Source organism: Ammospiza caudacuta, chromosome 17 (assembly GCF_027887145.1).
Source record: "Ammospiza caudacuta isolate bAmmCau1 chromosome 17, bAmmCau1.pri, whole genome shotgun sequence".
NCBI lineage: Eukaryota > Metazoa > Chordata > Aves > Passeriformes > Passerellidae > Ammospiza > Ammospiza caudacuta.
The window spans coordinates 10,618,300-10,629,973 of record NC_080609.1 but is presented as its reverse complement, the minus strand read 5'-3'; the positions used below and the strand labels follow the sequence as shown (position 1 = coordinate 10,629,973).

The following is an 11,674-nucleotide window of genomic DNA, read 5'->3' as shown; positions in this document are numbered from 1 at the left end:
TTAAAATGGATTTTTACTTGAGTTTTACTTGAGTTATTTAACATGCACTGTGTCATGGGAGCTGACAGCTGGCAGAGTGTGTTTGACACTGGAGAAGTCACAACTTCCTCTCAGTGTAGGGGAGAAGATGCTGTTGGTGGGAGCCAGAGAAGAAAATCAGTAACTGGGACTGCAGCTGGCTGGACAAGGATGCTGAAGGCTTCTCCTCTGAACTTAAAGCTTCCCCAGCCAGGCACCAGGCTGGGAGCTCAGCAGGAGCTTGGTATTGTGTATGACAATAAACAGAATAACCCACAAAACCAAAACTAACAGGAAAAAAAGCAAAAAAGAGCAAGGTTAACATCTCACTAAATACTTAAAAGTAATCTTTTGGTACATGGAGAACACCATCAAGCCAAAGCATAATGTACCTGCATAATGTTCCTATGGCAACAGTTATGTGACTTACATAAAGTGACATGGCAAAGTAACCAACATTCCTGTCCTGTATCTGGCTTTTTTGTCCTCCCTTGACCTCTGGCTCCAAGGTTTGGTGTCCTGTCCTTTGTGTGATGAGTGACTCCAGCAGAAGTGTCTGAGAGGAGTTTGTGTGGCTGCTGTGCTGCCCCGTGGCTCTGGAGCAGGGAAGGCACTGGGTGTCACTGCCCCAGAGCTGTGAGAGCAGCACCTGTTTCTAATTGCTAATTGAGGAAACTAATTAATCACTCCAGGAGCAGAGATCCGCTTCCCCCTCACATCTGACTAACTCCTGGCAGGGAACTGACAAAATAAAATACCTCAATTTAGGGTGGCTCTCAAGGGAAACCTTTTACTGGAGTCACACTCATGTGGTAACACACTTCACTGAAACATTTTGCAGTGGAAGGGTTTTTCTCTGAAAAAAATGAAACCTGATAATTTAAATTACTGTGCCTAAGGGTAGGGAAAAGAAGCCTTTTACTTACAAGAGCAGTTGTAAAATTAAACCTTAACCTCTTAAGAGTCAGCTATTGCCTCCCATGTATTCCTGGTAAATGAGGAGACAGTACAGTTTCACACTTTATTTTTGAGAAAATTGACAGATTTAAGCAACAGGTCTTAATGATAAATGAAAACATTAATATTGCAGTGGCTTTACATAGGAACATCACCGTTATAACAATGATTGATACAGAATATTTGTCATGCAAATCACTTGTATACACGATGTAATACTCATATCAATACATACCTGTACAGTATTTACATTTTATATTTAAACTCTAGCTAGAAACATTTTCCAAGAAAATATAGAAATGAAACTGGTAAGCCACAAGTCTCAATTTGTAGTATCTGGTCTACAACAGACCTAGCTTTTCCAGCAAGCATATCTACATAGATATGTAATAAATCTTAAAAATATGCAGTTTTTTTTATATATGAAGCATTATAAATGCTGCTCACTTTATAAAGGTTCCGTTTTGTACCAGTTTAAAATGGTTCAAAATGCTAAGTGATGCAGAGCTTATTTTGTCAGAATATTGTAAAATTTAAGTCAGTCCAGCTGAGCTTAAGTTCAGTTCCCTCCCAGCTGCACTGGCACCATGGCTCTCCCTGCCCTGCAGTTGTAGAGGGCAGGGCCAAAAGCAAAGAGCTCAAGAATTCCTCAAGTTTCAGTGCCACAGGAAGGGAGAATCTGTTGTCCCCAGAGGACTTTTCCTCAGCATGGCCAAACTGTAACAGATCCTGCTTTATGCCACCAAGCAGCCACTTTCAGTAGCCACCCCTGGACTTGAAGCCCAATAAAAAAGGGAAAGGTTGAGAGATTTTTCTTCACTCTCGTGGATAGTACCTAATATGGCCAAAATTTTCACAAGCCACTTTGTTTTACTGGCCCCGTGGCCAGTGGAAATTTTGGGCCAGTTTCACTCCCTGTTAATACTGTTACAAAGAACATTTGAAATCAAATATTAACACACAAAAAATGGTATTCCATTAGCTTTGGTAAATTAAATAGATACACTGAGCACCACAAGTAGCCGTTTAAGATGATGCATTTCAATGCCAAGAAATAAAATATTTCCTGCTATAATATCCTCAGTTACATGTTACTCTAAATAATTATTTCTGCTGGATATAAGAACTTCAAACTAAATACAGGAAATGAACTGTCAAGGCCTTTCCTTCATGCTTATAGACAGACATCCTCACCTGGTTAAATAAATAGATTTCCTCAAAGGTGGTATTTCAGAAAATAAAAATTGATACAAAAGTGCTTCATGGCTTATTAATGCTTTTGTAATCTCACATTTCTCCAGAAATACTGAATTTGCTGCCTTTCACCTCTGTGCTCACTAGTACCACTGATTTGGCTTGTCACTATTTGCATTACAAATCTACTTGTCCAAAGCTAAGACTTGATGTATGCAGTGCTTGAAAACAAAATGTCACTGCAGAACAGAAGACTCAAAACAAGTGCTGGCAGCAGCTCCATCATTGTGCTGCTTTGCAAACACAGGACACACAATTAATTTCTATGAAGAGTTTAAATGTGTTCCATTAAGAAAAGATATCCCCACACTGACACTTACTCAAGGATTCTACCTCCTCTGGTTGAGTTTTACTCCTTTGGAAGCACTAAGATTTAAACATTCACCCCAGCAATTCCACACACCCTGGGGAAAATCTAAAATGTAGGAAAATTTACTTTGTTCTTTTCCTCTCAGCCTCTTTTGCAAACATGCAATAAAGCAAAACACTCACAAGGCTGACACTCCATGCAAAACAAGGCAAATCAGTAAGACAGAACAGTGAAACAGACTCTCCCTTAAGTTCAAAGGAGATTTCAGACAGATCACCTTGGTAAGTCTGTGGGTTTGCCAGTGCAGCACATCTCCCCACAACAGAGCCAAAGGTGCTCCTGTGACCAACAAGCAAAGCTGCTGGAACATTTTGGGTCTCCAACACATCCACTGGCACAATAGGCAGGACTCAGGTTCAACAAGTTTGGGAAAAACTGAGTAGTAACAGAAGCAGTAGAGTCAAAAGCTCCCACTTTTTGCCCTGTTGTGGAATTAGGGGTTTTACCTTAAGAACAATATGTGTGCTATCAACAGAAAAGCACTGGAGTAAAATCTGCTGCACCAGTTGTGTTCCTGAAAGACCCAGCAGTAGGACCTTCACAGGTTTCAAAACCAGAGACACATGCCTGTGGGGAAGTCTAGCTGCACCAGGCAATCAATACTTTATTTTTAGTAAAAATATCTATTTTTTTCAATTCCAACTGCTGTAGCACAAATCTGAAAATCACCTTTAAGAATGCAATAAAAATACTGAACTTGTATAAACTTGCACAAACTCTCTATGTCCAAAGTTTGTTATCAAGCAAAGGAATAAATCCTCCTTGCTTCACTCTCTAGGGCTGCATTTTACAGGGACATTTTACAGTTCACCTTCCTGGCTTTTCCCTTTAAAAACATTGAATGCATGTGAAATTATCTGGGGGTGTTTTCACATGCAAGGCCTGAAGTCACACAAGCTCTGTTATCTCACTCCTTTAGTAGCAACTTAGTGTTAATTAATCAAACCACAGCATCTCAAACATAAGAAGGAAGTTACTATAGAAAAAGCAGATTAAACGAGTCATTAGACCTTAGTGTTTGCTGTGAGTGTATGAGCAGACAGGAATGAGCTTTAGCCAGCTGGCAAACACCAGACCACATCTGGTACTTCATGGCATGGCCACAGCCTCAAACCTCTGCTGCTGGGCCCTGCCTGTATTTGCATTTCAGTGCTCACTGACAAACCCTCTGGCACCACGAGGTGCCCACTGAGCTGCCAGTCACTGTGTTTCTAAAGAAAGCTATTTCCATGAAGGTAGGAGAGGAATCCTGAAAGAAAGCTGCACTCAGCTCTTCCTGTGAAACACACACGACTGAAAACTGCCACTGGGACTGTGAGGTTTCTGCTTACAGGAAAATACAGGGAAAATGCAGTGCCAGGTCATGCTGTGCTCCACTGCTGGTGCTGCACTCAAGTTCCTTCTTTTATGGGAAATGTGCTCAGGTAACAGGTAAGGACATTTTAGTGTTAGGCCTGCACTCCTTCCCTCCCAACCCAAGTAAACTGGAGTTGTCACTAATCTAAGTGAAAACAAGGCTTCCATGTGTTCAGCTGAATTAAGTTCCAATATAATAATTCTCTGGGAATTGAAGCTTACTTCAAATTATATACCAGTAACTATTTACCCTGAAAAGTTCTGCCAAGTTTTTATGCCATAGTAAAATGTGTATATATATATATGTGTATATATATATATATATAAAATTTACAGTTGTCTTCATTTAGTTTGTCCAATTTCTTCTATCACTCCACAGTTTGTTCAGTTATAGGTTGATGCAGGTCACAAGTTGCTGTTCATGTTCTATTTCTTATTTGCAATTCTTCTTTTCCTTGTTGCCAGCATATCATAAAAGGGATCCCTGCTGATACTTGCTCTAGAAGAGAAAAAAGGAATCATCAGTTTGGTTAACAAATACCCATTAACTATTTCAATAGCTGCGAAAACTAAAACTTTTGTTCTCTCTTCCTTGTGGATGACTCCACACTCTTAAGATGGATGGCTGACTGCTAAGCACCGCAACTATTTCTTCAGCACAAGGGTCTATTCCACTGTGTTCAGAGCTCACACCTTCACATCCTGACTATTATTTATTTAAAGTGTGGATCTGCTTAGAAACCTTCCAACATAAAGTCAAGCTGTGGAAGTTTAAAGCTGCTTGTGAACATGCTTAAGATACATGTCACTAAAGTTAATTATTAGATGAAGCAAGAATCCAATAGAATTAGGTCTAAAGACAATTCACACAATATTTTACACTTGCATAGAACAACAAATCCATATTCTCCTCATCTGAGTTAGCAGCAGAATTTCCTTAGGACCACACAGTAACAGATTTGAATCTTGATCCACCAACCCCAGAGAGCTCACTGTTAGTCCTCGAGGACATTGCCACATCAGAGTTCTTCCAACAAGTTACAACAGATTCTCTTCATATCACGCTCTGAAAAGAGCTTACACTTCATTTCTGAAAGATATTTCAGACTTCAAACTCACTTGATAGATTTAATCCACTCCTCCTTCTCCTCTGGGGTGGGAGCAGATATTCTGTACACGACATGGTTGCCCTCCACCACTCTGCCGTCAGCTTCGGTTTTGCACGCTTTGATTACCTGACCTTTGTGACTGGGGTTGTAGAGCTCAAAGCAGTTCTGGAGGGTAGAAATGAAGTAATAAATTTAAAAGAACAAAACAAAACTGACAAATAAATTCATTTAACAGTACAATTAAGTTCCATATGGTTTACTCATCTTCATTTAAAAAATAAATTTGAAACTGTCTTACTGGTTTTCTAGGGTCTTCCACTTCTCTTATGCTAAGATTTTCTAATGGAATAATTCCTCTAGGTTCTTTGTCCTAAAAAATCAGGAAAATATCACATTGTTAGCTACTCATAAATCTTGATTATAAAGAAAATTCACCATGATATATACTCACTGTTGTGTATTCAAAGTAATACAGGCAATTATCAGTCAGAATAAACCATCTCCGTTTCCATGTTTTTACTCTTCCCCCTACAAACAAAAGGGATTCCAGAATTAAACATGTGCTGCTGTCAGGGCTTCAACAATGGGCAAGGAAATAATTAAGTTCTTATTTTTCAAAGTGTGGTTTAATTGCTTAATGGTAAATGGATCAGGCACAGATGAGTGAGGTTAAAGGAAGTTACTGCAACTTGTCCTGAGGCAGCATCAACTATGGAGGTGCCATCAGCCACGAGAGCCATGGGCAGCAGTGAGTGGCCAGACCTGCTCCCTCTGTCCAGGCCTTCACATGTGCTCATTGCACCAAAAATTCCAGTTCTGCACAGGGCAGGACCCTGCCCTTGCTGCTGGGGGTGAGTGAGGCCAGCCTGGGCTGCTCTGACACCCACAGCAGCACCGGCTGCAGAACCAGCAACTGCATCCCTGCAACAGGAGAAACCCCCCAACAGCTTGTCCTGGGCAAGGAAAGGGTCCCATCAATAAAATTAAAGGGCTTTTTATCACCTTCCTGTCACTCCACTCATCAGCAAAGATGTGGTTAAGAACCTGTCTCTACTTTCAGATTTAATATCAAGTGCGTTAGGTGCTCAGAAACATTAACAGAACAAATGTGATGAGAAGCAAATCCTATGCCAAAATATACCATATTTACTAATATGTCATCTTTCAGTATTTTAAAAACATTTTCTTTTCATGGGTTAATATATCATTGAGTACACGTGACAGAAGAAATAGCTACTGCTCCAAAAATGCCAATTTTTCCTTCATTGACAGTTTAGACAACAGCAACCACAGAGTTCCTCTTCCTTACACCTGCTAATGTCACCCTGCAGGGAACAGTTTCTTTTTAGAAACAACAGCATTGTTCTGGCCCTCTCAGTTGTGTTTCTGCCAAGGGCTGCTTCAGAACACACTTGGCTTCCCACATTACGTTGTTTTAAAATTCACTTCCAAGAAAGCCAATTGTAGATAGAGCAAGCATATGTTATTAAAGGTTTAGATCCACCATAGTTATGTGACTTCAGGATTATGTCACCACCTGTGCATCATCCATTCAGCAGTGATTTAATTTCATTAAGCCAACATTTCAAAAGAGTTGATCTTGCTACTGAACACCTGTGCCTAAAAGAGCACCATCAATACACACAAGATACCCAGTTTAATCCAAGTCATATAATCAAATTTAAGATATAAGCGTATTTTTTTATCTTTTTGTTGTGCTTAAGATAGCTGGGTTTTTGTTTAATATAGAAATCCAACTCAAATTAAAGAACAATTCTAGGGATATCATGACATTTCTTGATACCAATCCACTGCATATTTGCACTGCAGACCAAGTGTGCTGTACATTGTACCTTCCTTTTGCTACTTTTCACAACCTCCACAATAACCCAGTCCTAAAATAACACACTGCAACATTAAGTGTACTCAATAAACTTGTTTCCACCAGATGCACTCATATCTTAAGAAAAATTTAATCTGCAAGCAGGTGTGGTGAAATAAGTGAAGGCAAAAATGTGCAAGATGCAGAAGCCGTGACACAATGAATGGTTGAGTGAACTGGAGACAGTGAGGGAAGAATTGAATTTTAGTACAACCACTGTGACAGCTCCTTAAACAAACACTGCAGAGATGTTCAAACTGGCACGTGAGTCACCAGAAAAATCCCCAGCGCCTTGCCCGAGAGCTGGCTCAGGTATCAGGAAGCGTTTGGGCCTGGTTTGATGAACTCCAGCCCAATGGAATCACAGGGAGCAGGGCACTCCCTGCAGCTCCCAACGTGACTCGCTCTCACACAGCCCAGCACCCCTGCCAGCACCCCCAGTCACCTTCTGCTCTCCAAGGTTAGCAGATTAACATCACTTAACGCTTTTATGACCCTAAAACACCCTGTTTTTTTCAGGCTAACAGGTAATATCAGCTATCAGAGGTCATGGCTTGCCCAGTGCTAGCAGGAAAATAATTCAGGAGGAGAGAGAATGAATCCGACAGGGAAAGAGGTTACTAGCACAGAGCAGACTGAAGTGAACAAAGGCATTTCTCATTAAATGTGATATGAAGTCAAAACACAATAAAAAATTAGTAATAACCATATATTTAAAAGAAGACCTGTTTATAATTTAAGAAAGAAACAACAGACCTAAAACATACACTCCCAGAACAACATGAATTGCCAAGCAGTAAACAGCAGTTGAGTTTGCTGAATGTTTTCCTGACAACATCCACTCTCTCTGGAAAAGCCAGACTTTTCAAACTTGAAACCTTCTGTAATCATGCTGCAGTTTTGAGGAAGCTTTTGTCATGAAACATTGCCCAGTTCCAGGGAAACCTCAAAGATGATTATGTATTTCCATCAACATCCCTCTTACTGCTCCCTTCTCCTAAAACAGCCAGTAGCTCACTGGGTTACAGCACTCATGGGAGTCATTGAAATAGACCTTAAGCCCCTGCTGCACCAAGCTATCAGTTACTCTTCCAAAGAGAAAAAAAAAAAAAAAAAAAAAAAAAAGAAAGCAGTTAGGCAGGATTTTTTGGTGGGATAAGGAACTACTTTCACATATAAGTCTCTGTCATCCCATTACTGAGTTTCAGCTGTCAACAGCACAGAAACTCTAATAAAGCTCAAAATCTAATCTGTACTAATCAAATTTTGCAGGGGTCACCACATCACATGTGTTTAATATGCCTTTACAATGGGCTGCAGCTCAAGCAGGTGGCTGATAAGGCACTGTGGCCTCTAAACTGCACATGAGATTAATAGGTAAAAACACGTGATAACAAAACATTCTTGTCCTTGGCTGAGATTGCTGTAGGCTCACAAAGCAACAACAGAGGGTTTAGTGCCATACTTCATCTGTTATTCCAGCTCCCAGCCTTTTAAAGATTAAGGCTGGAAGGAATTAAGTTAGCAGAAGAGGATCAAGAAAACCAGAGTATGAATCCATAAACATTTCAGAAATGGAGAGATAAGTGACATACTTCTGAAAGATCATGCTGATTACAAAAATGCACAGACATCTCAAATAATGAAATATAGAAGCAAAGTATCTTCCATAGTAGGTGGAAATGTAAGTAAACTACAAGAAAAGGCTACAAGGGAAAATGTACAGAAACAGGAACAGAAATCCTCTTCACCTTTGTAACTCAACAGAGGATTTTTTTTTAAACTCTGGGGAAAGAATAAACTAGGCAACAAGGCAAAATAAATCATCTATAATAAAGGGAAAAATAACTGGCAAGGACTTAACGAAACATTAATCTCCAAAGTAAAAAAGGCCTTAAGGCTAAAGGCAGCAAGGTATCTAAAGTTACAAAGTTCTACTCAAATCTTCAGGTCATTTATATTAAAAACTTTAGAGCTGAGAGATGCACACACCAAAAATGTTTTTTTTTTCTCCTGAGTTCATTTAGATAGCACCAGACAGAACAGACTCAGCAACCACACAGTTGGTTGGATCAAAGCTTGGCTTTCTTTTAAGAAGCATTTTCCCTTGAGCACAGCAGTGATTCCTGACCCTGGAAGAGTCTCAGTCCCCACAAGGGGCAGGCAGGTACAGGAAGGCCCCGAGTTCCTGTACCTGATGAACAGCCCTGCTCTCCCAGCCAGATCAGGGAGGAGGAACAACATCCTCCCAAGGCCAGATGTGCTGGAACAAGCACCGCTGGCGGGACAGGCCCGGATGTGAAGCTCCTGGACCCTCTCCAAGCACTCCGTAACCGCCTGACTGGCAGAAAAAATTAAAACACTCATGTGTCTGGCTGAAATCATTTCCTCTCCAGTTTGGGGGAATAATGTCAAAGTTTCCCTCTAACTAACTAGAAGAAAATATTACACAAACCAAGCAATTGGCCAAGAGAAGCTGTTTAAGGTAAGGAAACACCTTCCTGGCACAACAGTTCTAACTTGGGCATTAGCAAAGAGAGCATAGGCAACAATTTCAAAATACTTTAGAGTGGATGGTAGAAAATTTCATGTTATCTACACCATTCATTATGTAGAAAAGTCTGAAGGCTCACAGTGTATCAAGCTACTCCAAGGAGCACTCACTAGCATTCAGCAGCTTTCAGTTTTTAACTTGCTGCATTCATTTTCATTACACCATGCTTCAAACGATGCAGAACTGAATGATAATTTAGGCCTACCAAGATAAAGATGTCTATTTAAAGGCACTGGCTAAGTCTAGATAGATAAAACCAGAATTGCTGTCTGGCTGCCAGGTTTGGCATTCGGACTTAACACAGTCACCTCTGAACAATTCAGAGCAGCAAACTCTCCAAAAGCCTTCTGTACCCTCCCAGCCTTCTAAAACCCAGATTAGTGTCTCTTGGACAGATGAATTCTACAATATATTAAAGTTGCACAATATCTATCTTCTGCCCAGAGAAAAATCAATACAGTAAGGGATGGAATACTAAAAAAAGAGGCACAACTACATAAATGGGAAGAGCTGACTATGAGAAACACCAGATACAAAATACTGTCTTGATATACTCAGAGTCTGCAAGTAGTCTTAGTCATGTTTATAGTTTTATATAAAAATTTTCTATCTTCTATGTTTTATCACAACTGAGCACTTAAACCCTCATACAGGAGTTTGTCTCCTAAGCATTTCAACAATACACAAGTTTTTAGTATCAGAAGCCTCTAGAACTGAAGGAAACCACACCCATTTCACAAGAAGTGCTTCCCAAGAGAAAGGACTGTAAAAATGCAAATTATGTGGATTGAGACAGCACTCTGAACATACAGTTTAAGACTCCTAGCAAATAGGAAACTTGAAGGAGAGGAAAGAAATAAAAGGGAAAAAAATTAAGAAAAAAATGTCAGGTTTATTTCTGGTCATTGCATCTAAACTAGCAGTGTATTAGTCTGTACCAGTCTGTGTCTGTGGAAAAAATGCAGTCTTTCACAGAAGGCAGCTCCAGGCATTCCCAGGCTGATTCACTGGAGGCTTCTGGACACGTTTCATTTCTTTATTCAAATAACCCTCATACCGTGGGAGTGTTACGTGTAACACCCTTCTGCTTCACACACCCTTTTACTACTGGGTTTCTGTGCACTGTGCCTCATCTGCATCCTGCACACTGCACACTCAGACAGAGTTTTCAGTCCTGACCTGTGGTTTATTGACTGCACCACAGACAGACTGTGCAGAAGTTCCTGGCAGCTCTCACTTACTTTCAGTCATCACTTCCTCAATTTCTTTGTTCCTCTATTTTTTATTAGATCTCTTTTATGGGCAGTTTCTTCCACAGAGGATGTTGTCACTCCTCTAGACACACTCACACTTGCCTGCACTCCCATTATGTGTAAGTTCATGAGGGAGCACTGGCAACAGCAACAGGCACAGCCTGGCCTTACACTCGACCTCTCCTCCAAAAGCACATTCCACCTACAGCAGCTTGAAAGGCTTTTCTGTTAACCATCATCTCATGCTACTAAATAGAGAAAAGCTGCAAGGTCATGTTTGACATTGTGCTAGCTAAGCCAATACAGGTCAAAAAGCAACACTTTGCTTCTTTGTAGTTAGAAAAGGAGCTCCACAGCATCTGTAGCACAGAGGTCAGAATTGGACACTGGGGAGCATGTGAATGAATTCCAAATGCTTCCTTTTCACATCCATTTCCTTCCAGCACCAGCATGACCACCAAGTTCCAGGTGCAATCAGCACTGTGGCCTATGGCTCTATCCAGGCTTGACCTTCACCATCCTTCCCATGTGCACCCCAGCACACATCAATTTCCACACTTCAGTCACCATTCTCCAAGTGCAAAGTTCCTTCCACTTCAACACATTAAAGTGGCCAACAGCTGTCTCTAGCTAGGCAAGCGTGTGCTGGTGTTTAAATTTTAAAAATTTATTGTCTTGAAAACAACTCCTAAAACAATGTGTCAGTCTCCTTTATATAGGGAAAAAAATCCCTAAGGCCAAGCAAAAAAGTGAATCCCATCAACTTTACAAGTCTGTAAAAATAAAGGCATCTTACAGTGCCAGGAGACTGAACTACCTGAGGTTTCTGCAACCCTAAATCTGAAGCTCATTTAAGACTGTTAAATAAGCTAAATGTGTAGATAAGCTAAATATTTTAAAAGGAAAACAAGCAGGAAAAAG

The 11,674-nt window shown here is 40.4% G+C and overlaps 1 protein-coding gene across 2 annotated transcripts in view; it reads right to left on the bottom strand.

Moving 5' to 3' along the window:
- Positions 1–1,033: 1,033 nt before the first annotated feature.
- The window catches only part of CYTH3 (cytohesin 3), a 48,664-nt gene continuing 38,023 nt past the window's right edge, over positions 1,034–11,674 (bottom strand). For both annotated transcript variants that reach the window (XM_058816361.1, XM_058816360.1), the window contains 4 exons: positions 5,516–5,592; positions 5,363–5,434; positions 5,075–5,229; positions 1,034–4,454 (listed from right to left, as the gene is read on the bottom strand). In XM_058816361.1, coding sequence (XP_058672344.1) covers positions 4,382–4,454; positions 5,075–5,229; positions 5,363–5,434; positions 5,516–5,592 — 377 coding nt within the window. In that variant the 3' untranslated portion in view covers positions 1,034–4,381. The remainder of the gene's footprint in view (positions 4,455–5,074; positions 5,230–5,362; positions 5,435–5,515; positions 5,593–11,674) is intronic.